The sequence below is a fragment of the Dermacentor silvarum genome, chromosome 1 (assembly GCF_013339745.2).
Source record: "Dermacentor silvarum isolate Dsil-2018 chromosome 1, BIME_Dsil_1.4, whole genome shotgun sequence".
Classification (NCBI taxonomy): Eukaryota; Metazoa; Arthropoda; class Arachnida; order Ixodida; family Ixodidae; genus Dermacentor; species Dermacentor silvarum.
The window spans coordinates 389,295,617-389,320,743 of NC_051154.1; the positions used below are offsets into that span (position 1 = coordinate 389,295,617).

At 45.6% G+C, this 25,127-nt stretch overlaps 2 protein-coding genes across 6 annotated transcripts in view; one reads left to right on the forward strand and one right to left on the reverse strand.

Moving 5' to 3' along the window:
• The window catches only part of LOC119437524 (uncharacterized), a 132,249-nt gene extending 118,382 nt beyond the window's left edge, over nucleotides 1–13,867 (reverse strand). For all 5 annotated transcript variants that reach the window (XM_049660656.1, XM_049660657.1, XM_049660655.1 and 2 more), the window contains exons 1-2: nucleotides 13,617–13,867; nucleotides 112–296 (exon numbers count right to left, since the gene is read on the reverse strand). In XM_049660656.1, coding sequence (XP_049516613.1) covers nucleotides 112–296; nucleotides 13,617–13,830 — 399 coding nt within the window. In that variant the 5' untranslated portion in view covers nucleotides 13,831–13,867. The remainder of the gene's footprint in view (nucleotides 1–111; nucleotides 297–13,616) is intronic.
• LOC125942471 (uncharacterized) lies at nucleotides 3,873–5,123 on the forward strand. The gene has a single exon (XM_049660661.1). The coding sequence runs from the start codon at nucleotides 4,005–4,007 to the stop codon at nucleotides 4,653–4,655; it is 651 nt and encodes a 216-aa protein (XP_049516618.1). The 5' UTR covers nucleotides 3,873–4,004; the 3' UTR covers nucleotides 4,656–5,123.
• Nucleotides 13,868–25,127: the final 11,260 nt, after the last annotated feature.

Consider the following 25,127-nt stretch of genomic DNA (forward strand, 5'->3'; position numbering starts at 1 on the left):
TTGAATTCCAATTTCGAAGTTATTTCAAGACTGTGCTTCAACTAGCAGCACACTGAAGCCTCACTCAGTACCAGATTGTCATGAATCCTGTCTGGTCCGACAGGTAATTACCGTGTGGCGGATGCTGTCATAGTAGCGCAGGTGTCGTTGGCGGAACGATGCAAAGTCCGGCAAAGCTGGCAGAGGACTTGGTTTGCAGCTAGGTGGTCGGAATGGGGCCTTTTGTTTTCCAGCCACAGCCTTCAGTAGCTGTTTTCGTTGCTTCCACCGCATAATACGATTTGTGAATGGTTGCGCTATGGAAAAAAAAAAGGGATAGCAACAAGAAGGCAATTTGAGAGAAAAAGTAGCATTAGGTATTTTTTCTTTATTTGGGTATATCATGAAACCTTATCATGGGATAAACATGTCGACTGCTTAGCAGTAAAACTTTCACAGGTAATTAGTATTAACGCAATCGCCATATACTGCCACAAAACCTTCTGATGCTTATTGTTAACAGTTTGTTTCAATCTCGGCTTAATTATTGTCATTTAGAATAGCCTACCACTCAAGAAAATGTGTACAGTATTCATCTCTAGCAAAGAACGTTCCTTGAAGCTAAACATAGAAAAAATTACCTGTCCGGTTGGGAAAATTGATTAAGACTTAGAGAGTGACTCTAACCAAATAAGGGAATTTATTAGCCCGTTTCGGAGCCAATTCGGCTCCTTCTTCAGGGGGTATTCTTCGGAGATGGCGGTGTGCAGCAACTAATAAATTCTCTTATTTGGTTGGAGTCCCTCTCTAAGAACGTTCCTACGTGTAATTTAAAATGTCCCTAGATGCGCATGAATTTTTTTTAAATATAGGGTGATGCCAATCGCAACAATGTATGAGTACTGACTGTGTAGAGCACATAAGCAAGAGTTATCACCTGGATTGTCAAGTTACAAAACAATACCATTACATATGCAAACACAAAAAAGAATGTTGGAAAGTACCAACAGTAAGAACATATGAACAACAGATGCTTCGAACATCTGCCATGAACCTGCCATGATTACAAAATAGATTAACTGCGAAGCAATACAACTGGACAACAGTACCTTTAAAGCTCTTTGTAGTTTTCTCAACTTGAAACTAGATGAAATTCTTTGAATGTTTTCTTTTTTTTTCTGAGCAAGAACTTGTTTTTGGTCTGGTGCTTATTTTCTGGAAAAGAGCAGTGTTTGCTTTTTTTTCGTTCTTATTCTTCATCAAGCAGAAATATATTTGTATAATAACGCACACGTGATTTTTCCTTTTGAGTCTGTGTACAAAATTGCATTTGTTTGTGTAAGAATTTATAATTGTATTTTATGTATTCCTGTATCATTGTATAAGCTTGTATCTTTTGTACACAACTTTCTTTTGTTATTTGCATAACTTTTGTACAATTTCTCAAAAGTTATAGGCTGAGTGTGTTTATGTCAGTGCTGTGATCTCCAATGCGGGGGCCCGCAGCTTTGCCAAGCAGTCAAAATGACAGCCTTTTCCGCACATCCCTTCATATCATCACACTGTAGTGATGCGAAAAAATAAACATTGTCATATACTAAATACACCATCTGTCTCAGGGGCCCGTTTCCTGTCACAGCAAAGGTTGTAGTAACTTGAAGACCAAGTGCAATGAAATTGCACTTTGGCTACATTTGTTATAAATGAACCACTGAACCAAGTAAAGCTGCAGAGCTGGTAATTGTATACTTTTTTTGGTTAGCAGAAGCACCTAAGCAGACAATGCATGCACCTGGTAGAGTCGCTGGGATGCAGATCCCAGCCCATCGCGTCCAAGATTTCTCAGCCCACCACGGGCACCAAGCACTCAAGCTCACTCACGACACCACACCTGGAGGCCCACGAAGACCAATCAGAGCAAGTGGTAGTTCGAACGTCTACTATGCAAAAGGGCTTGTTGCGGCACTCCGTGCCAGCCGTGGTATCTATGCTACGCAGCAGTGTGGCCTCAGAGATAGCACAGGTGCACCGTTGCAATCACGGAGGTCATGCCATGAAGCCGCGTCTTGGGTCATGCGTCACTTTGAGAGAGCGGTGATGGCGGTATTTTTTCAGTTTCTCTAACAAAAACTGCAACTTATTGTGAGCTTTCTGGGATGCTCTCGCACATACTTCAATAGTCAAATTTTGCATGGAGGCCCTTTTGTATCGACATTATGTTCAACTAGGGTTTTTACACGTTGCAGAATTTCGTTTCAGTTGGCTGTTAAGGGTGTGACGCTGAAAACAAGCAACTTGAGCCAGTTGACCCCTTCACCAAGACAAAAAAAAAATAAAGTGAAAAATGTGGATGTGTGAAGATGATCCTTTTTTTTCTATGAAGTTTGTGGAATTATCCAGCTTGAATTTGCTCTTCCTGGACAGACTTTCAATCGGCAATGTTATACCCCCGTCAAGCGGGAAAGTTAAGTGCACTTACGGGGAGTGCACTTCGGGACCTTGAGTGACACTTTAGGCTACGCGGTGCTAAACGGGAAAACGGAGTGCACTCGCCGTAAAGAAACATGGCGACAGACAGGAGCGTTTTTTTTTTAAGATGTAGATAAAAAAGAAAAAAAAACTTCTAAAAAGTGATTGTTTTACGTGGTATTATAAATAAAAACAAACTTAATCTATTTTTCCTCAACAAGAACGTCATTTCCTTTACTATGAGGTGTTGCAAAGTCAATGCCGGCCAGGACGAATGCCTAACCAATCCAGAACAATATGGCGGCGTGCGACGAGGCTGCGTTTGTTCCTGCTGGTCCAGATTATGAGCGAGTGCTAGCTTATTATCTGTAAGCAAGAGCCCGGAGTCAACGTCAAGAACAACAACTCGACGATGAACTTCAAGAGGCAGAGTCAACCTTAACGAACTTCGAGGATCAGCTCATGGCGAACAATTTCGCCATCGCTGCCGTCCTGGCAGAGCATTATCCTTCCGCCCATCGGGAACGGAGGCGCTTTGTAAGGAGCGACACATGGTTTGAGGACACTCTACCAAACCTAAGTGAATTTCATTTAAAACAAGCTCTACATGTGTCTCCCTCCACCTTTCGGTACATAGTGAAATCGTGCCGCTCGGTCCTTGAGCGGCAAACCACCAACATGATGAAGCCGATCTCTCTGGAGAAACATGTCGCAGTGGGACTGTACCGCTTGTGCTCCAGCGCCGAGGACAGAACGATTGCCCACCTCTTTGGAATAGGTCGCTCCACTGTGAATGTTCTACATCAAGAATTCTGTACTGCCGTGGTGGATCTGCTTGAAGAGGAATGGTTAGGAATGGTACATCCCAACAATATGAGTGCCCACATGCGTGAATTCTACGCCGTCACAGGCTTCCCGCAAGCCATCGGCGCCTTGGATGGCTGCCACTTTCCTGTGTCGCCGCCGAAAGAATATGCCACGGAGTATTATAATTACAAAGGCTGGTAGGTTCCCTTGCTCTTTTTTGCACTTAGCGCGATTGTACACTCCTGATGTGCTTGGTTTTAATGACAGATGTGTCGAACTCAGTGCTGCATCTTTACATGCACTGTTTCTTAGGGATACACTCTTTCTATTAATTATAACACTATGTGCCCCCTATTGTATGTGTGCATTTGTATGCGTCAGTTTAAAATGTTCCTTCTATTTAATGCTTTTAATAGAAATTTACTTTGCGGTGGTCATCCCAACAATACTATGTTTTACTTATTTGCCTCATAATTGCAGAATTTCCTGCTTTTCCTACATGCTGTGTTCATCACTCACTGTCAAACCTAGTATGGAGTGATCATTTCTTTATACAGCAAATTATAGTTAGCACGCTTGTCTACTGTGCTGAAGCAGCGTGCTTCAGTACAGAGAAAGTTAAATCCTAGCTTGGCTAAGTCTTATGGCAATTCGTATGCTTATGCATCTTCAATACTGAGTGCCTGCCAAAAAATTGCAATTCCTGAATGCAACAGCAAGTCATTTCAGTGCTCTAGACAACTGTGGTGATGACTTCTTGCATGCGTATCTTCATAGTAGTTGCTGATGAACCCACATTTGCTTTCCCACACAGGTACAGCATCATACTCCTGGCAGTAGTGGACCACAAATACCATTTTAGGTATATCAACGTTGGAAGTCCCGGAAGGTGCCATGATGCCAGCGTGTATGGACGATCTAAGCTGCATACGCTGATCGAGAATGGGACCTTCAGCTCTCCCACGGCAATTATAGAGAGCATCAACATTCCGCCCATTATTCTGTGCGATCAGGCATTCCCCTTGTCACCGAACCTCCAAAAGCCATTTCCAAATGCTCAGCCTGGAAGCCGTGAAGGAGTGTTCAATTACAACCTTTCAAAGACTAGGAGGATTGTCGAGAATGGTTTCGGGAGGCTAAAGGCACGCTTTCGCTTCGTGATGAAAAGGATGGAGTGCAAGCTGAAGAAGGCCAAACTGGCTATTCGAGCTGCCTGTGTTCTTCACAATATCTGTGAGGCAATGAAAGACAGTGTAGAGCTCCAGTGGGAAAGCGAGGCACGTGCATTGGACATGTATGCACAGCCATCACGTAACACTGCAGAGTGCAGTGGGGGAGGGCAAGAGGTGAGGCAAGCCCTAGCAACCTATTTTTGGAAGAAGGCCCAGCACGTGCCATGAATGATCGCAATAGCAACGAGAGTGAAGCAAAGCAGGCGTTCTTGTCTGGGTCATTGTGGTTTTTTTATGTTCAATGCTATAGACCGGTACAACTTTGGAAGTCAGGAGAGGCCCCGCCCAGATGACTGAAGCGCAGCAGCCAATTGCGGCCGCGACTGAAGAGACTTCAAGCTGTCCACAGTCGAAGCCATCGTGAGGGAGAAAATCAAGCACGTAACGGCGGAAGACTGGAGCAAGAAGATTCAGCATGTGATGGACTTGGAGGCAAAGTTCAGACTTGGTACTTCTGGGAGTGAGCAGATTCAACCCATCGTCATCCAACTGGGTGAAGATGGCACTGAAGAAAGCGACTCCAACTGCGAGCTGTCTCGCATTGAGCCACTCGACGAAGCGTAACGACTTCTTATTAACAAAAAAACAGCCCATCAGGGCTACCAAAATTTTGCCGGTGGGTTCGCAACAGCCAACCATCCATCCCGTGACCTCTCAAATAAATAAGCAATTCATTTTATAGTGTATTCCGTTTAATCGAAGCTCAATTTTCATAAGGTCCTGCACACATTGTGCTCACTTTCCTAGCTTGAAAGGCCATTAGCAGTCTGCAATGCTAATTGCAGTCATGTCATAGCCAATGTTGGTGAAATAGCAGTAGTCAACACGAAATTTACAGCCACTGTTAGCAGCTTACCTACCAAAGCACATTCATGTGTTTGCATTGTTTATTTTGGTTATTTGGCTCAGACAAGTAATGCGAATGAGAGAACAGCGCTGGGTGTGTGTCTCCCTTCTTGTCGTTCGTGATTTTTGCGCTGTTCCCCTGTCGAGTACTAAGCCACACAGCGACGCAAATTCATGCCAAGTTTCCTTGTAAGGGCACCAGTTTAACAGCAATAATTTTACATTGGTACGGGGCTGACATTAAGGAAACAGACACTGCTACCAAACGCCTGACCACTATTAATTCAATGACATTAGCTCAAGCAGCGCGTTAGTCACCGATCGTTTGCACGCTGAGCTGGCAGCAAAGAATCTTTGCATTGGAGGTTGCTTTTGCAAATTTTTTCTGTTGAAAAACTTGTAGGTTGGTTCCATCTGCGCACACTTTTCTCATTTATCCTGAGAATGGTTTTGCACATCACTTAACCACGTCTGACGAGAAACACACCCACCGCTCACAGTAGGTACCAGACTTTGGCACTCTTCTCTTCGTAACTTCAGTTACAAGCAAAACAAAACATCATGGCGCAAACACACAGGATATTTGTTTGCAGCTGTGTGTCGACGTGGTATCCTGTTTTCAGGCGACCATCCGGCTCACGACGTGAGCCTGAAGTGCGTGGCCATTGATGGAGTTTTGGTGTGACATGACTTTAGAAGAATAAAGCACAAGGCAGGGACAGAAAAGAAGCGTACGAGGATGTCAACAAGAGTAGAGCTGTGTCTTTCTGAACAGCAAACTGTAGCGCAGCAGAGGACAGGACAACAGAATGGCGACACGCAGCAAGAGCGCTCATGTTGTGTGTCTGTGTTCTGTTGTCTCGTTCTCTCTTGCGCTACAGCTTGCTTTTCAAACTACCAACCAACAAGCCCAAAAAGACATGCTGTCTTTATCTCTCACAGGAATATTTGAAATTCATGTTTGACTTGTCACGTAAATAAAACGACTGCAAGGACACACATCATGTCAGGCATCATTTATTTGTCTTTCTGCATCTTCTGCAGGATGTCCAGCAGCTTGTCATCTCGAATTTCATTGCGCTTCATTATTTCTAGGCGCTCCCTCTGCATAGCAAGAGTTTCGCTTTTGTGGCGCTCCATTGAGCAGCGAAGTTGCCGTTGCTCATCTAGCAATTGTGCCAGAAGTTTTGCAGGAGCAGCCAGCCTTTTTTTCTCCGCAGCTGTTGTTGTTGTTGGGGCTTCAGGCACTATTTCAGTACCGGACTCCAGTGGGGAGGCTTGCGCCTCACAAGCGTCTAAGCTTCCTTCAGGAAGCTGTGAATCTGTTCCAAGTTCCTGCAAATCGCCGACTCCGCCGTGCACCATGCCATTGAAGAGCTGAAGAAATAATAAAAAGTGATTGTTGTGTGAAAAAAAAAAGTGTAAGCATAAACCAACATCTCTGACTAAAATAAGCGCTCATGGCTTCTGCTACTTCTCTGACAGTAAATTTACTATTTGTCCTTTTACTCAGTGTTCCTAGCTCATTGATTTTGACCCTGTTTTCAAACATGCATAAGAGCATGAACCAAGTTAGCAAAACCGGAATTTTGAGCCCACAAACTACACGTTGCACAGAATGTGAATTTCACAGCCAGTGTATTGTACTATATCAACTCAACTGGTTGACACACGCATCGGTTACTACTGCATGCTGTAACGGTGCATACCTCCTCTGGAGAGGCACCATCAATGGCACTACAGCCACTTTCCTCCATCAGGCTGGAATCATTTGCTGGAAAGAAGCCAAGGAAACGGTGGAGGTCCCAGTAAAACTTCCATGGTATTCCCCCAGACCCAGTCTTGGTCCCCGTCCTGGTCAGTAGCCTGAAATGGAAGAAAAAAATGATGCCACAGGTTGATGCAATGTTTCCAGCAATGCACAACCACAAGAATACTTTCTTAGTCGTTACAGCGAAATAAAGCAGTCCCAAAATATTAATTCTGTGGCGTAACTGCTGCGACATCAAACTATTTTTGACCCGCCGCGGTGGCTTCGGATTTCGGCACAGAATCGAATCCCGCCAGTTCCGGCAGTATTTAAATGGCGAACTGCAAAAACGTGCGAGCGCTGTACGTCATTGCACGTTAGAGAGCCTCCGGTGTTCGAAATGAATCCTGGGCTGTTCACAATGCCTTCTTCTAGTGGCCCACGTACAGCTACGGGACAAACACAAATGCCAACAAAAGAATCCGACAAAATAAGACACGACGAATACACGAAATAATCCAGCTGCCAAAGGTAAACAGATGCACAATGAGGCTGTCAAGTAGAATAGAAATCGGCTTTTACCTGTACTTGTTGCCCATGTTCTGTATTTTTTTCTTTACTTCCTTGGTGTTTTTCCGGATGCCCACTGCACGTAGCCGTTCGGCGATGGTCATGTAAACCTTCAGATTTCTTTTGGCGCCACGCAGGTCCGGCAAGACGTCCTCCCATATGTTAATAAGGGCACGCGTCTCCTCATCAGTCCACGTTGCCCGCTGGTTGCTTAGGCAGCCCTCCTCATTCTCGGCTGCCATATCTGCTGCCAGAGGAGATTAGTGTCTGCGGCACGCGTGGCAGAGCTTGCAGATGCGGTCACGAAAAGCGGCGGCAACACGGCGAGTTTGCGTTGCACAGATGCGGCGGCACCGCAAACGCAGCGCACAAGTTTCCAAATAACCGCCGTGGTCAGCACGTGTAGCCTATCGCACGTGTTCGGCCAAAACAAACACGAACTGAATGAAAATGGCGACGCGGCAGTGCCGCATCACGCTCGGGCCGTTGGTTGCGTATACGATAATTTTGTTCATTATTGTGCTGTTTCGCTTCTCGCTAAACACAAATTATTTTGTGTTTAGCTGTTCAACAAGCAAAACGAACTTCTGTGTCCTTTTTTATGCAATACATTCTGTACCATTGAAACCGCTGGTAGCGAGGCTACGCACTCGGCCAGCAAAGTGCGTTTCGTGAACGCACTCCGACCAGAGTGCACTCTTCTGCGAGTGACACTCCGCTTGCGCCGTTTAGATTGGGCAAAGTGCACTTAAACCGAGTGATACTCTCCGTAAGTGCACTTAACTTTCCCGCTTGACAGGGGTATTATTGGAGGTATTAAAATGGTTAACCCTTTCAGTGTGATGCTTTTTGGAGACGTCACACATCCACCATCATTTTATTTCCCCCCTAGATATTATAAAGCAAACAGTTTATGTTTGGTTGTACAGAAATGAAAAGAAAAAAATGACACGAATAATAGCAAATGCTTTCCTGGTGTTGTCCTCACATTTATACCTCACAAAAGGAATGTCAACAGGAACAAGGCGGGAAAGAAACATGGAAACGTGCTGGTACGTCAGTGATGCTGAAAGAGTTCAGAAAGAATATACTAAACGCAATATTGTGTAATGTGGGTGACTGCTTACTTCATCAAAACAGTGCTGCAGCTTCCACTGCTTTGGCTATGACGCAATATCTAGCCTCTAGAGATGGACTGGTGTTACCCACACACCCTATTCATGGTATCCAGCTTGCAGTGATCTTTTTTGCAATTTTTAGGGAAATTCAACAAAAGAAGAATATTAGCCACAATGCAAGCAGTGAAGACAACTTCCAAGAGCCCACTCAACAGCATTAAGCTTGACAACTTCTAGAGTTACTTCGACCAGTGGAAGAAAAGGTTAGATAAGCGTACCGATTCAGTTGGAGATTAATTTGAAGTGAACTAAGCACTTTTTGTCTTAAATGAAAATATTATGGCTGTTCGCCCTCTTTTTTTCTTGACGTCTCTTCTCCACCCCGGTCACTCTAGCTGCATCCTCTTGTGAACAATATATATCACGCCTCCTCCACTGTCGCCAGCTCGCCCGCATTTCGCCAGCACGCCGAAGTCACGCAACCTGTTTCGGCATAACGTGTCAAGTGGTCGACGGCTGTCACTATCCATCGATTGCCGGTGAGAGTCGTGGGAAGGGGACCATACAGGTCAATGCCAACGATTTCGAATGGTACCGACAGACACGGGAGTGGTTGGAGCTCTCCGCTTTGACCTGATGTGGGTAGCTTTCGAAGCTGGCAAATGGCGCAGGAAGCGACGTACCGCGCTACACTTGTGGATAAGCCAGGTCAGTAGAAGCGACCTTTGATGCGGTCGTACGTTTTCTGGAAACCAAGGTGACCAGCAGTCATGTCGTCGTGATAGGCCTTAAGGACATGCGAGCGAAGAGAGCGAGGTAGAACAGGCACCCAGCATTGACCGTCAGGGTGATAGATATGGCGGTACAGGGCGCAGTTGTCGAGCTTGAATTGCATCAGCTGTCGACGAAGGCGGGCGTTGGGCGGGCGCGAAGTTCCCTGAAGGCGGTCTATGATGCGTCGACAGTAGGAGTCAGCGAGTTGGTGAGATATGAGCGATCCATGATCATCAGAAGGAGTCTGGTCAATAGCGGTTAAAGACAACACATGCGGAGAAGGACGGTCCGAAAGCTTGTCGCGGAAGGTAGGAGCAGAACCATGGCATGGCGTCGTAGGAAGGGGGCAGCAAGAAAGCGCATCTGCGTCCTGATGCTTTTTACCACACTTGTAGATAATAGTGAAGTCGTATTCTTGAAGATGGATAATCCAGCGACCAAGGCGTCCAGACAAGTTCGTGAGCGTGGAAAGCCAACATAAGGCATGGTGGTCCGTAACAATGGTAAAATGGCGGCCGTGAAGGTAAGGTCGAAACTTCTGTACCGACCAAACGACAGTGAGGCACTCCTCAGTGATGGTATAATTCTTCTCGGTGTGCGTCAGCACGCGGCTTGCGTAGGCGACGACCCGCTCACGTAAAGACTCATCTCGCTGTAGGAGAATACCACCGATGCCATGACCACTAGCGTCTGTATGTAGGAGTGTGGGTGCAGTTTCATCGAAATGGCGAAGTACTGGTTCAGATGTGAGGGATTTTTTCAGATGAGTAAACGCTGATTCGCAATATTTTCTTTTGGAGAAAGTCTAGTTTTTTCGGGTGCCCCTCTTGTACACCTCTTTAATCTGATGGCACCCTCTCCTCCAATATCACCCCTATTTCTTAAAACAATCCCCACTTTTGTGTTTCGGAGAGCTAAAATAATGATGATTGGCTTACAGCTACGAACTGTGTGCTCCAATGCAAAGAGCCTGAGCAAGATAAAGGTCACCTGCCACCCAAGAAATCCATTCCTTTGCTTTACTTGCATCAATTTGCTGCAAAAAAAACTTAGCAGTGGGGAGGGGCAGTATGTGACGGATTGGGGAAGCCCTAGCCCGGGCCCTTGCAGCTTTCATGCTACAGCAGATGAACTGGGCAAGGTCCCAGATGGTAACACGGGGTGGCGATGTTAAGGTGGCTGTGCATAATCTGGTACGATTAATGTTTGATTCTATTTCTGTTCAAAGATCATAAGCATTCTCTTATAGTCAGAACAGCGTAGGGCACTGTGCCGTTGCTACATAGACTGGTTCTCAAAAACTTTAGTATTCTGTGCACTGGATGCAACTACATTGTTGAAGAGCAGCATGTGCACTCACAGAAGTTTCAGTCACCAAAATGAGTGAATCAGATTCACATTGGAAACAATTAAACATGATGCTCAAATCCCCAAAATATCCACCGAAAAAGGTAATCAGAAAGCTAATCAAGAAAAAGTATACTCAATGGCAAATCTTGAATTGTGAAAGTGAAAATCAAAAAGGGGATAACAAACAATACTGAAACCTACCTATGAGCACACAATTTTGCACTAGAGACTCTGAAGTAAAAGAAACATAGGTTCTTATGCAGAAAGGGTGGAAGAACAGTCACCAAGGGATCATAAATGCAGTGCAAAGCAACTTAATACTTTTCGTATTCATTTAAATACTCAGCTTTCTTGCCTCTCTAATGAGTGCTTTCAGGCATATATGGGGCTTGAAAGATTCTGAAACTGCATGTAAACTCCATTAACAAGGCGGTGCAAAACAGTGCATGCAATAACTCTCGTAAGCTGCAAGCCCACAAAAAAATGAACACATCAATTTTTAATATGACAAAAGACTTGTTTCCACAATATCTTCAGACACTTCGATTACAAGCAAACCAGGCAGCAGGGCACTGGTTGTACAGGGCTCAGCTATTCAAATGTAATACTCAGAGCACATGGCTGCTGGAGCTTTTCGAGCCAATGGTCGGTGCTGGGGACACCACGCTGACATGATTGTGGCATACAATGAAAGTGAGAGCCTTTATGCCGCATGGTGACTTCATTTGGCTTCGTATGATCATGCAGCACTCACCGGTGGTGCAAAAAGCACCAGCCGCCATCCAGTCTGATAATCACATTTCAATTGTTGAGCACAGTACATGCACAGGATGCGGCTGATTCTTCAGTAAATGCACAACTTTGCCATGGAAGTTAGCGTGTCATGTGAAATTGGTATAATTGTTTCAAGGCACTGTACCTGCAGAACTAGCTATCAAGAAAAAAAAAAGCTATTTGCACTTGAAGGCAGCAATGTCTGTAAATGAGTTGTCTGAAACGGGATGTCTGGACACTAGGAATGGTTTTAGATGTGCATGAAGACAATTGAAATTGCATGTCATGGAGCTAATCTTGTCATCAGCGTGAAATGCATCAGAAAAAGTGGCCTGCAATGCACTAGGCACTAAGAACAGTAAATTGGGCATCTGTACAACAGCTCACAATGGCCACTTCCGGCCAAAGATTATAATGCATGTTCGTTCGTGTTTAAGAGGCATGAGAAAAAGATATGAAGAAAATGGAGAACACAGCCAACATGGCAACAAAAGGGGCCGGTTTTTTCCATGCTGTGAAGAGTGCCTCAGAGCTCAAAGATGTGGTGATGTGAGCTGCGATACGGCAGCATGCAAAATTAAGGAATGGGGTTTAACAAGCAAGAAGTACTGAAAAGAAACACAGTTAAGGCTTATCACATGATGGCAGCATTTTTGTGAGCTCTAATGGGCGACTCTAAGACACAGAATTAGAGGTTGTCTATGGATGTCCTTTGTTAAAGCGAAGTATTTCTTTGTCCCGTCTCCCCAATTTGCGGGTGCTGGCTGCTGCTGTCTTGCCGATTACCCAACAACTTGAGCCACTGGGTATCTCAACGAATAGACAACTTACAGCACTGGGCATGTGCCATAGGCATGTTTACAAATAGAAAACCTGGGTGACTGGGTGGGTGCCTGAATAGACAAGCAGAACGACAGGCAGGAAGTGAAGCCCGCAACAGAAGCAGGGTGTGGAGAATCAAGTAGGGGGAACAAAATTAGACAAAAGCATGCACCGTGCGAAGAGCGTTCAGTTGCAGAGCAGTGAAGGAGTTTGGAACAAGAATGTAAAAAAATAATAAAATAAATTATGGCGTTTTACGTGCCAAAACCACGATATGATTATGAGGCACGCCATAGTGGGGGACTCCGGAAATTTGGACCACCTGGGGTTTGTTAACGTGCACCTAAATCTAAGCACACGGGTGTTTTCGCATTTCGCCCTCATCGAAATGCGGCCGCCGTGGCCGGGATTTGATCCCGCGACCCTGTGCTCAGCAGCCCAACACTATAGCCACTGAGCAACCTCGGCGGATTCAAGAATGTAAATCAGCTACAAAAACCGAAATGTAAATCAGCTACAAAAACTGAAGCCGTCGGCACCAGAAGAAGCCGAGTGTGAAGAAAGAAGCAAACTAAATGAAGCCGTAGCGTTCATTAAGCGAGAAGAATTGAGTTATATAGAAGAGGAAAAGAAAAGAAAGGTGAGGGCATTTAAGTAAACATCAAAGAGGGATTCGCTTATCACCAATTCCCACTTATGCATGGGATTCGCCAATTCTTAAATCTACAGAACAAACGGCACTGAAAATAGTTTCGCAGTTTGTGAAAATTTGCACTAGCTTGGCTGATGCTACAAAAGAACGCACGTCACGTAAGTCCCACCGCCTCTATCAGCACGCTGCACGTAGGCAACTCCTCATATGAGAGGCTGTGCAGGAGGGAACAAAAGTATTTGGAACACGGGAGCTGTGGCTGAAATACATCCCAATGGTCTCAAGCAAATGACGCATGCACACAGGACGGCGATCATATAAGGTCGATCACAACGCCCTCCTTGAGGTTGCAAAAGGGCACTGGGAAGCATTCGGCCACAGCCCCAGCCAGTGTTCAAATTATTTTTGTCTGCACCTCTACCGATGATAAAACCATGCGCAACGCTGAGGACAAGCTAACGCAATTCTCTCACCGTCATCGTCGCTACCCTGTTCGTCCTCAGCAGTTCCACTTGTGTGGGCCCCCTCATCGGCGCAGCTTACAGGAATGCGTCTCCGCGCTTCGAGCAAGGTAAACCTTCTGTCGCGACGGCTAGCTTCTGCACGCATCACTCGCCGGCCGCGAAAAAAGCCGTCATTTCGCACCGCGCAAGCTGCCCCGGGAAAGCTGCTTGAGATGGAACTCATAGTACGGTGTACTAGTACACTCTACTCATAGCCCTGCGAAGGTTTATAGCGCACTAGAATGGGCCGGCGCTGGGTAGGGTTGCCAGATGGCCCCAACAAAAAATAGCCAAATGATATCAAAACGCAGCCCAAAGATAGCCAGACCCTAATTTTTTGTGACCCAAAAGTAGCCGAAAACATAGCCAAACGTTTGATGATAATGATGTTCTGCAGGCGTCTTATAGATGGTGTAGATGGTTCCCCGCGTATTTCCGGCTCCAAAATTACTTCCGCCGCATGCAACCAGCACAACAGTGGCCTCAAGATCTGCGTAAAGAATTCTAGTGAGAGCTGCCACTCGGACGTGCATTTGGACACCGCTTATTGTTACGAGCCGAAGGATTTCGTTTCCGATTGATTCATGATGCTATCAGTATTTACTGAGCCACGTTGTGAGCTAACTTTAGTTCACGCCTCGCTTTACTCGAGGGATTTTTCTACAAGTGTCGGGCAAAATACTGCCAGCTCCAGCCTCTAGGATCACCTTCGGCTTGTCACGATCGAGTGCCCAAGAGGCGGCCCGAGCTCAATGCATTTTAGAATAGTGATGCCTTTCCTAAGCATGATTCATAAAATAAGCATGTTATTTCTATCCCGCTCTCTCTTTCTCTTTCTCAGTTTTGTATTTTTTACTCGAAAGCAATTTGACGCTCAGTTAGCAAATGCTGCCGCTTAGAGGCACACTGGACTCTGGAGAAAACTTGAAACCTCGCATTTTCCTTGCGCGAAGAAGGGAAAGTTGTGACTGCAATTCGCCTTTGAGTGCAAAAACGGAACGACCTGCTGGCCCGCAGCAGCAGAAGTGAAATAAAGTTTACAGTTTCAATTGCCACCTGGATTACGGCGCTGGCAATAACCCAGGTGGTATTAAGGCCCAACTACAAGGAACGGATTTCCGACGGATTTTCGGCGTCGGCGCCGGCCGGCGGCACGCGACGGCGGCCGGCGGCGTGTAAAGTCCCTAAAAAAAATAAAGAAGCGCCAACCACACCCCTTCGCCTCTGCCTCCTCTCTCAGTAGCTGCAGCAGCGCCCCTACAGCGTCCAGGAGGAAACTACGGACGCGAAAGCGAAAGCGGCGCTCGGGCAGCCGCTCGGCGAACGGTACGCCGGTGTCGTCTGTGGAACGCGCGCTCGTTTCGCGGCTCTTCGGGTCGGCATCGCGTGCCAAATAGAGTGTACTAGAATATGGTCGAGTGGGACGAGCGGCTGGGGCGGCGCATGCTTTGCAGTGAGGCGCCCGACGTGGAAAAATACTGTGGCGGCGCTGCGATCGAACTGGATTGGGCCGCATCAAGGTCGCGCCGTTGGAAACTGCTGGCGGTACAGCTCGGCAGGGTCATTCGTGCTACTTCGCGCGCTGGTATTTGCGTTCATATCGCTCAAATGGTGTTCATAATTGCATATGACATGTATTTATGCCTTAAGAATAAATTCTTTCTTTCTCTTTTTTTATTTCATTTTATTTTTTAATGCCGCTCGGTAATTGCGCGTGCATTGCGGCCGCAGTGTCGGCTTTCATTCTACTATGTTATTGTACGGTTCCCTTTGGAGAACAAATATTTTTCGCGTTCTTCAAGCAGCATGTATCTCTCGTACGTATTGTTGCGCATATAGCTTTCCATCAGTAGGTCTTGAGAAAAGCAGACGAAGTAACATATGTAACGTTCTTGTTTGCCGCTTAATTCAAACAAGTAAAGCATATCTGCCCCATCCGGCGCCTGCACTCAGATTTACGGGAAGCATTGTTATAGATAAAAAGAAAGAGTAAACTGCAGCGCAACATTTCATTCAAGTTTCCACCTTCCTCGCGTAACAGAATGCGGAGTAATTTGTAAGGGGTCATTTATTGCAGTCGAACCGCGATCGAGCGCCGAAAATGGTTTTAGTTAGTCATTCTATATGCTAATATTTGGCCGTAAGCCGTACGTGAATTTTTTTTCCAGTCGATACTTCAAAAAAGAAAAAAAGAAGAGAAAGAAAGCCTGCGCGGTAGCTTAATTAGTGGCTATAAAGAGGATACGGCGTTGCGCTGCTAAACTGGAGCTGGCGGGTTCAAACCAGGTCGCGGAATTCGATGGGAACGAAATGGAAAAAGACTCGTGCACTTCTATTTAGGTGCACGTTAAAGAACCCAGGTGGTGAAAACTAAACCGGGTACCTTATAATGACATCGTAGTTTTGCCACGTAAAACCAAAGAATTTCTTTAAATTAAAAAAGAGAAAAAAGTAAGTGGCTGCGTTCTTCGGCTTTTTTCTAGGTGTAAAATGAATAATTCTCCAGGCTGATTTCAGAGAAAAACGCTTATCGCGCTTATCCTATATTTCATACATAAATGTAATGCCGTTCCCAAATGTATGACGTACCGCTCAAGTCAGCAGCTTGTACATTATAAACGGCTGCTTTCAGTTATTCGGTGCACTATCATAACGATCATAATGAAACAATTAAAGGAACGGCATGCCTCACATACACGTAGAGATGTGCAGATCTGTTCCGTTCGTTGAACAAGATAAGTGTGGTACCACATGAGGTACCCAGTTTTAATGGGTTGCAAACATGATGAGACTGTAAAAAAAAAGTTTTCCTTGTCTGAATCAAGTGAGCAGATTTACAGGCTGCCCCAAAACGGGGCGTTTATATTGAATGACAGCCAGGAACTTGTTAAGCAGGACTTATTAACGCCCATGCGTTAATTCTCTCAGAAACTGCGCCTCTGCGCAACAACCACGACTCTCCGTAGCCCTTTTGGGGCAAAACTGCAAAAGTAGGCAGTGGGAGGTGTGGCTAGCCAGCACGGTGCGGGAGGAACAACTGGCCCTTCTCGACCAAGCCCGGCGTGCTGCTATCGCCAGTGGGGCCCTGGACTGAGGGACCCACCCACTGGACCTGGATTTAATTCTTTTTTTTTTAAATAAAAGTGATACTACTACTACTACTACTACTCCGGCAGCGCTATCACCCGGCAGCACTAACAGTCCTCACTTCCATCGGTCCCTCACCTTTGAGACTTCAACAGTGCTGTTATGCGTTACATTCGAATGGAAACGACTATTCGGCGTCGTACAGTATATCAACAACACTTGCACACACACACACACACTTGCACACACACACACACACACACACACACATATATATATATATATATATATATATATATATATATATATATATATATGTGTGTGTGTGTGTGTGTGTGTGTGTTTGCTGTAACACACTTATTAGGGAATACTGCACATAAAACTCTCATTCGCAGAAATAATATATATATACACACGATATTTTTGCCTGCTATGGATATTATTTCTGCGAATGAGAGTTTTATGTGCAGTATTCCCTAATAAGTGTGTTACAGCAAACACGTGCGCTTATTCCGGTCGGGAGTTCTCGCTTTTTCAATTCGTGCATTTAGACTATTTGTTATTTTTTCCTTACATATATATCGTGAACATATATGTCTATGCACCCTTCGATTTAATTATCTAGGAATACATTAGTCATTCTTCGCGCTACGCAGTTATTAAACCTAGTTTATTTCACTCTAATGCTGTTTTCTTCGATGATTTTCCCCTGATAAACATCCACCAACAAGAAGCGTGCGTAAAATGACACGATATCAATAATAAAATTACGTAGCTTCATGTTGCAGAGATACCAGTTACTTTTAGAAGACAGTGGTAAAAACAGCAGTTCACCTGGCTAAAACTACATTTGGTACCGGCCGTCAAGAGTCATGGGCTCACCAAAGCAACTAAACATAAAAAAATGTACTGCACAGACGTTCTGCGAGAAAAACTGGGCGTCCGCCAGCGTCCACGTAGCGAACGCGCACTCGCTAGCAGACGACGCGTTTGACAACGACAGCAAAATTGAAGACGTCGTGCTGTGTAATCCATGCCTCAAATATATATGTTTGGCAAAATGGTGTAAGCATAAATTTGCAGTAGAAATAAAGCACTATTTTAAGAGCTACTATGCGCAATCGGCCTCGGCGCCCGCAGCGAAAGTACGTTGAATATGCCGCGGAGCGCGTTTCCGCCCCAATCCAGTTCGCTCGCAGCGCCCTCGCATAATTTTTCCACACGCGGCGCCTCAGCGGGAGAGCGCCGTTCGGCCCACTCGACCATTGTCTAGTACACTCTAGTGCCAAAATAAACAACGCAGTGGAGAGACAAAATGGCGCCTTCACTACCTTCAGAAAAGCTAGTGCGTCATGCTTGCAGATTCTTAGCGCCGCCGAGTTTACACGGCGATAGTGGCGCTGCCATCGAGAGCGTCAGCGCCGAGCGCGTCCGCAAGCAAACGGTCGGCTCTCGCATCGAGTATTGCTTGCTTGAGCTGATGTTTTTTGCAGTGCAAGCGTTTTTATTATTTCACTGGTCTACAAAGCATGACACTTGCCGTATTTATCTCTCGAACACTCTTCCAATGAATCGCTTTAGACCGCAGCGCTCTAGTCCGTTTAGCGGAAAGATTTGAACAAGCCCATCTTTTCGGCCAACAGCCATGCCACCCCTCAACTGGCTCCATTTACAATCTGCAAGACACGCGGGAGAGGAGGAGCCTGCATGGGCGACACGAATGGCGCTACTTTAGTTTTTTTTAGGGACTTTAGCGGCGTGGAGAACAATGCGCCGCCGGGCGGCGCCGCAAGACCGAGCAGGCTAGAGTGCCTCGATGCGCGCGCCCCCGCTTAGAGTGGTGTCAGCTTTTGAAGGGGCAGGTGCCGCCTCCTCGACCTTGGCGGCAGCGTGGCCGCCATTTTGACGCCCCCGACCAATCACTTGTACGTGGCGTGCGTTTTGTTAGGTCGGTGCTCGTTTCCCTCCAGTTTTACGCGCTCGCTTCCGTCACCATGCCCGGGTGTTGCGTGCCGCAGTGCACCAACCATTCCAGGAACGGCTGGAAGCTGTACCGCTTTCCAAGAGACCCAAAAAGAAGGCTTTTTTGGACAGTACAAATCAAACGCGACAAGTGGCTTTCGACGAAAACATCATCCATTTGCAGCTTAAGTAAACTTTAATTTTTTTTAGAATGCATGGTAATTTGATTAGCCAGCATTACTTAGCGCACTATTATTTCTTTATTGGGTGCGTAGACAAACGTCGGGCAGTAAAACGTCGTGCAGCGTAGTGTCCGGGCCATTCGGGGGAACGACCCCGCTGTGAGCAAATGCGTCAGATAGGAGGCCGGCGTGTTATATGGAAGACAAAAGCACCCGTGTCGGCATTTCGTGCTGGTTCGAGGGCCTCGAGTATACTAATACATTCAGAAATATTGCCGCCGGTTTCAGAGCAGTGTCGTTGTGTGGAAATGTTTTACCCTGGATGCAGCGCTTATTTATTCGTGCACACGTTCCCACGACTCGGTCGACATTTGAGGGCCTCTACCGAAATAGTAGCGATTTAATAGAAAACTTGTGCTGTTCGTGCGAAAAATGTGTAACGTTACGAGGCCGGACCCGTGCCCGCTTTGTGTGTATCGCCGTCTGTATACTTGTGAAGCAGGTGCTTTTAGATGACAAACAAAGCAAGCGCAATTGCGCAGTGTTGTGTCATTCTTATCTGATAATTAAATTTGACCCCATTAGGAAATCGGATACTTGGCTACAAATCTTTCGATGGAAAGAAATCTGTAACGGCCGCTTTAAAATCACGCCTGATAGACCTGGTCCTTCGCCGGCGCATGGAAGTCAGCGACGCCGTTGTGCAACTGTCAGCAAACTCTAGTGATGCAGATTCAATAGCAGTCGATGATGCGGCTGGTGAAACATCAAATGCTACTACAGAATCAGCAGAACGGAAGAAGAAGCTTGCTGACCTTACAAGAAAGTATACTGAACTTCAGCAACACCATGCCACCGCCAAGAACACAATTCAAGGTCTCAGGAACAAAGTTCAAAAATTCGAGAGTCATGCAACGAATATTTCGCAAAATTTGAAATTTCTGAACGAAGATTAAGTTCGCGCTCTCTCAAAAAGCAGCAGCTTGGGGAACTCTTGGTCTGCACACACCGTCAAGCCTTCAGATTAAATTCGCTTGTGGAACAACAGGATATGAAACGCCAAGAAAAATGGGATATCCTCTCCCATCCAACAGAACACTCGCGCGAAGGATTCAAAGTTTGAAGTTTCTCTCAGGCATTCTTCACGAAGTGATCGATGTTATGAAATGCAAAGCTGAGACTATGGAGGATGTGGAAAAGGACTGCGTCATTTTTTTGGATGAAATGAAAATAGTGCCGGGGTTCGAGCTAGACCGTGCTGAAGACACACTTCTCGGAGAAGTAACTCTTCCCCCGAAGCCTGAAGAGCCTGCGAATCATGCTCTTGTATTTATGTTAGGTGGTCTTAACCAAAGATGGAAGCAAGTTATTGCATATGAAGTCACTGAGAGAAACGTCGATGACTGTCTTTCTCGCCCGGTCTTAAATCATTACGCAGTTGTTTTTTTCATTTATTGCGATAGCAATTATATGGACACTAAAAAGCAGATTTCTGCCGTCGGTGCCGCCGTCGCCGTCGCCGTGAGGTTCCGTATGACGTCAATGGAGATGAAATCGTCGCCGCTCGCCGAACGCTGTATGTGCGAGTGAAAGGGCGCGAGGGACGCGCGCTTTCACGGGGAGTGAACGCACGGCGGAGAACAAACGCGCGTTCTGCGCTGTGCTCCCTTAAGGGCTGCAGAAGTAGGCGTCTCTTTCCTTCTCTACAATCACCATATATGTAGAGCAAACGTGCCTTCTTCCGACGCGCGACAGGCCGTGGGGGAGGGAAGGGAGGCGACGTTTAGCTGCGGCACCAAGTGCTTATTTATATCAGCGGCTCCGGCAACAGTCACCAACGCCGCACGCATTTTGAGCGAACGCGGGCAAAACGCCGACGGCGTCGACAACAGTTCTGCGTGTTGCCGGTGCTGCTGCATGTCCAAGTTTATACAGCTGATAAAGCTGCTATCATTACTCCGTATAGCTCTCTTCAAATTTGCTATCGCAATTGATGCTTCGCCTTTCAGGTGAAACTGCGACAACTTTTTTTTTACTCATTGACGATCACTGTGAAGCGACCAGTGGCAGTCCTCAGCAAATTCTGCCATGGAGCATTTTATTGGAGAAATTGCTTCTGTCAGCGGAGCATTTATGCACACAAATAAATGACCTGTACACTGGAACTGCCGGGTGTCGTTTCATAAAGGTAGATCGCTAACATGTATGTGTCAGGTAAGCCAGCACAGCGCATGCTTTAAATGGTGAGGCGGGGGAGGTGGTACCGAACGTTACATATTAACAGGGAAACGGCAGGTGTTTATATATATATATATATATATATATATATATTGTTCAGTATTTCAATCCTTTGAGCAAGCATACTAATGATAAAGAAGCTGCCATTTCATCTTACCAGGCTATTTGCACTATACTGCGCCTCGTTACTTTAGCCTGTGTACAATACGTATGATGCCATTTATAACAAATGAGTAAATTGTTAGTAAACTTAGCAAAATAAGCCACGATAATCGCGCTCAGGTAGCTTCGCAACGCTAAAATTTGTGTGTTAAGATACATATACTGCTGCTGCTGACATGTATATGAGTACTTTAAACGATTGTGTACTTGGAATGCGGAGTTTCAGAGGAAAATAAGTAAGGGTTTACAGTATCGAAACTGTTGTTTCCGGCCTAAGCAAGAGGAATCATTTTTAATATAACGAAGTCTACGTCAACCTCTAGCGCATAACACTTGCACAGGACGTCAGCTTACATGAAGTACATCGTCCTCTAAATGAGCATTTAGGGAACAGCAGCACTAAGCGTTGTCCAAACTTAAAAAAAATACAAGAAAACAAGCTCGGTAACGTGTACTTGTTTCCGAACGTATCCGTGCACCGCAAGCGGTAACGCGTTTCGCATGCTACCCAGCTGCGGCGGGCGGCGTAATGGCGGCCGCCGTAGCAGACGACGCGCGTGTCCTCACCCTCAGCGGCGCGCGCGGGCATCAAGGCACCCTAGAGATGATGATGATGATGATGATTTATTGGCATCCCCTTTGAAACGGGGCGGCGACAAATAGTCACCTAGCCTGCTTGATTTAATCAGGTATACTATACATGTTCTTTATCTAGCATTTTTGTATACCTATCATTATTTTTCTTTTTCAAAAATTTACCTTGTACCGCTGCCTATGATTTTAAGAGATCAGGTCGCATCCATCTTTTCCCTACTTTTTTTCCACCAGTACTCTAATCGTCTCTTGCTGATCTCTACGGCTGATCTGTTTATGTTTTCTTCCACTTTAAACCCAAGCGCTTCTGGGAGTTGCACGTTACCTACGGTTCTCGGTGGGTGGATCCCGTCGCATTCCATTAGGATGTGCTGAGTGGTCTCTGGATCTTTACTGCAGCATACACATGTCTCATCTAATTCCGAATATTTGTTCCGATATGTTTTCGTCCTTAGGCAACCGGCTCGAGCCTCAAATAGCAAGGCACTGCCTTTTGTGTTATCGTACAGATTTTCCCTTCTAATTTCTTTCTTCTCATTCTTGTAAATCTCCATTGTCCTTTTCGTTTCCATTCTTTGCATCGAATTCACGGTCTCTATTTCTCTCACTTTCTTTCTGATGACCCCTGGTTGTCTATTTACAGTTTCGATTATCCTGTACTTGGTTGCCAACTTCCTTGACCTCTTCCTCCATTCTGTGTCCACGCTTTTCATGTAGAGATACTTGTGCACTTTAGCCGCCCATTTATTTTCATCCATGTTCCTGAGCCTTTCTTCAAAACTAATTTTGCTTTGTGCTTCTCTGACTTCAAAAGAGGCCCAACCCATGTCTCCATGCACTGCCTCATTTGTCGTATTACCGTGTGCTCGATCCCAAAGCCAACCGGCCTACTGATCTTTGGTTAACTTCCAAACCCGCCAATATATCCGATTTTAAGCATATAATGGCATTTGCGAATGTTAGCGCTGGCACCATTACTCCTTTCCAGATTCCACGCACCACATCATACTTATTGTGGCCCCACAGTGCTCTGTGTTTCATTAATGCTGCATTCCGCTTCCCCTTTATTTTCAGATTATCTTGGTGGTTGCTTGAGTAATTCTTTCCTTCGTTTATGTGTACGCCGAGGTACTTATATTGCATCACTATGGGTATTACTTGCTGTTGAATTGACACCACGAAGTTACTCGTGTGCTCATTAAAGATCATAATCCCTGATTTCTCTGTGCTAAACTTAAGGCCTAGATTTGTCGCTGCGTTCCCACAGATATTCGCAAGTATCTGTAAATCTTTTTTATTGTCCGCTAGTAGCACAATGTCGTCTGCGTACATCAGTCCAGGGATCTTCTGTTGCACCATTTGTCCATTACGCATGTAGGATAAATCAAAACCTAATTCGCTGTTTTCCAGTCGTCTTTCTATGCCCTTGACGTAAAGCGTGAACAACAATGGTGACAGAGGGCATCCTTGCTTCAATCCTTGGTGAATTCCCACCATTTCATTTCCTTTTCGGCCTTCCCATGCCACTTGTACTTGGTTGTCTCGATATATCTCCCTCAGCAGCTCCACGAAATCGTCATCAGCTCCACGAAATCGTCATCTATGCCTTCGTATTGAAGAATATTCCACAACAATTCCCTGTCTACGTTGTCATAAGCTCCTTTAATATCTAGAAATGCTATCCATAAAGGTCTTTTCTGAGCTACCGAAATCTCTATGCACTGAGTTAGTACAAACATATTGTCTTCTAAGCGTCTGCCTGGCCTGAACCCATTCTGTAGTTCCCCCAATACACGGTTTTCCTCCACCCACTTCGACAGTTCTAATTTTATGGCTTGCATTGCCATTCTATATATCACCGACGTTACTGTAACTGGCCTGTACGAGCTCGTCTTATCCTTATCTCCTTTGCCTTTGTAGATAAGATTCATCTTGCTTTCACGCCATCCAACGGGAATATTCTTTGTTCTAATCACTTGCTCTATGGCATTAGTCAGTAGTGCCTTGCTTTTTGGACCGAGGTTTTTGATTAGCTGTATTGGGATTTCATCGGGTCCTGCTGTCGTGTTGTTAGGGACATTTTCTGCTGCCTTTTTCCAATAAAAGCTTTCTATGCGGAATTTTGATCTCTCAGGCATCTCTGTTGTTGCTGGATCTGTTGTCTGAACTACGCTTTTTCTCGTACCGAAGTTATGCCTGATAACGTCTGTGATGTACCGCAGCGCATCATCGCCTTCATAGATGTTACCGTCTTCATCCCTTATAGCCGTTTGCGAGTTTCTAGTTGGAGCTCCGAGTGCTTTTATATGGTTCCAGAATCTTTTTGGGGCGCCTTTGTCTCTTTTGTGAATGTTATGCACCCAACGTTCACTTGCGCATTTAATTTTCTCTTGCACGAGCTCACTCGCAACCCTTTTCTTTTCTCGGTATGTATTCCATCTAAGGAGCACCTCTTCTTCTTGTAATCCCAACTTTTTGGCTTCTCGATGAACCCTAGATGCCTCTTTACGCTCTTCTATAGCTTGTTTAATTGCCTTGTTCCACCACTTACGTGGTTTCCTCTTTCCAATCCAACAATTGTATTGCCGTGTCCGCCTTATTTCATGCTGCATAACCTCCACCAGCTCCTTATATTCCCAGACTGCTGTAGGAAAAGCCTCAATTTTCTTCTCTATGTTGTTTGCGATCTCTGTTATTTGCTCGTCATTAATTTTTAAAAACTCTGAGGCTATTGGTTCATGTTCTGCGCTGGTATCTCTCCCAAACTTTAATGCTAAACGTCTATGATCGCTTCCCAGGCTATTTTTTCCATTTTCGTCTATTATCATTTGGTCCAGTTGTTCGTAGACCATTTCTGAGACTAAGGCGTAGTCGATACATGACTGCCTGTTTCCGCATTGCCACGTTACCTGTCCATGACACTTATTCTCCCTGTTAACTACTATAAGGTTCTGTTCATCACACAAATCCAGCACTAGAGAGCCGTTGTAATCAGTATATCCGTCTAAATCGTCCATGTGCGCGTTCATATCTCCCACTAATATCACCTGGCCCGAGTTACTGAACTCATTAATATCGCTTCTAATGCAATCGACCTATTCCTTATTTTTTCCCTGCTATCACTACCTGTCCATAGGTAAGCTACTCCCAGCCACGTCTTTTTACCTTGCCATGTACCACTAATCCATAAATGCTCTTTACATGTCTCGTTTACCCTTCGCCACTTCAGACCTCGCCTAATTAGTACGCCTACGCC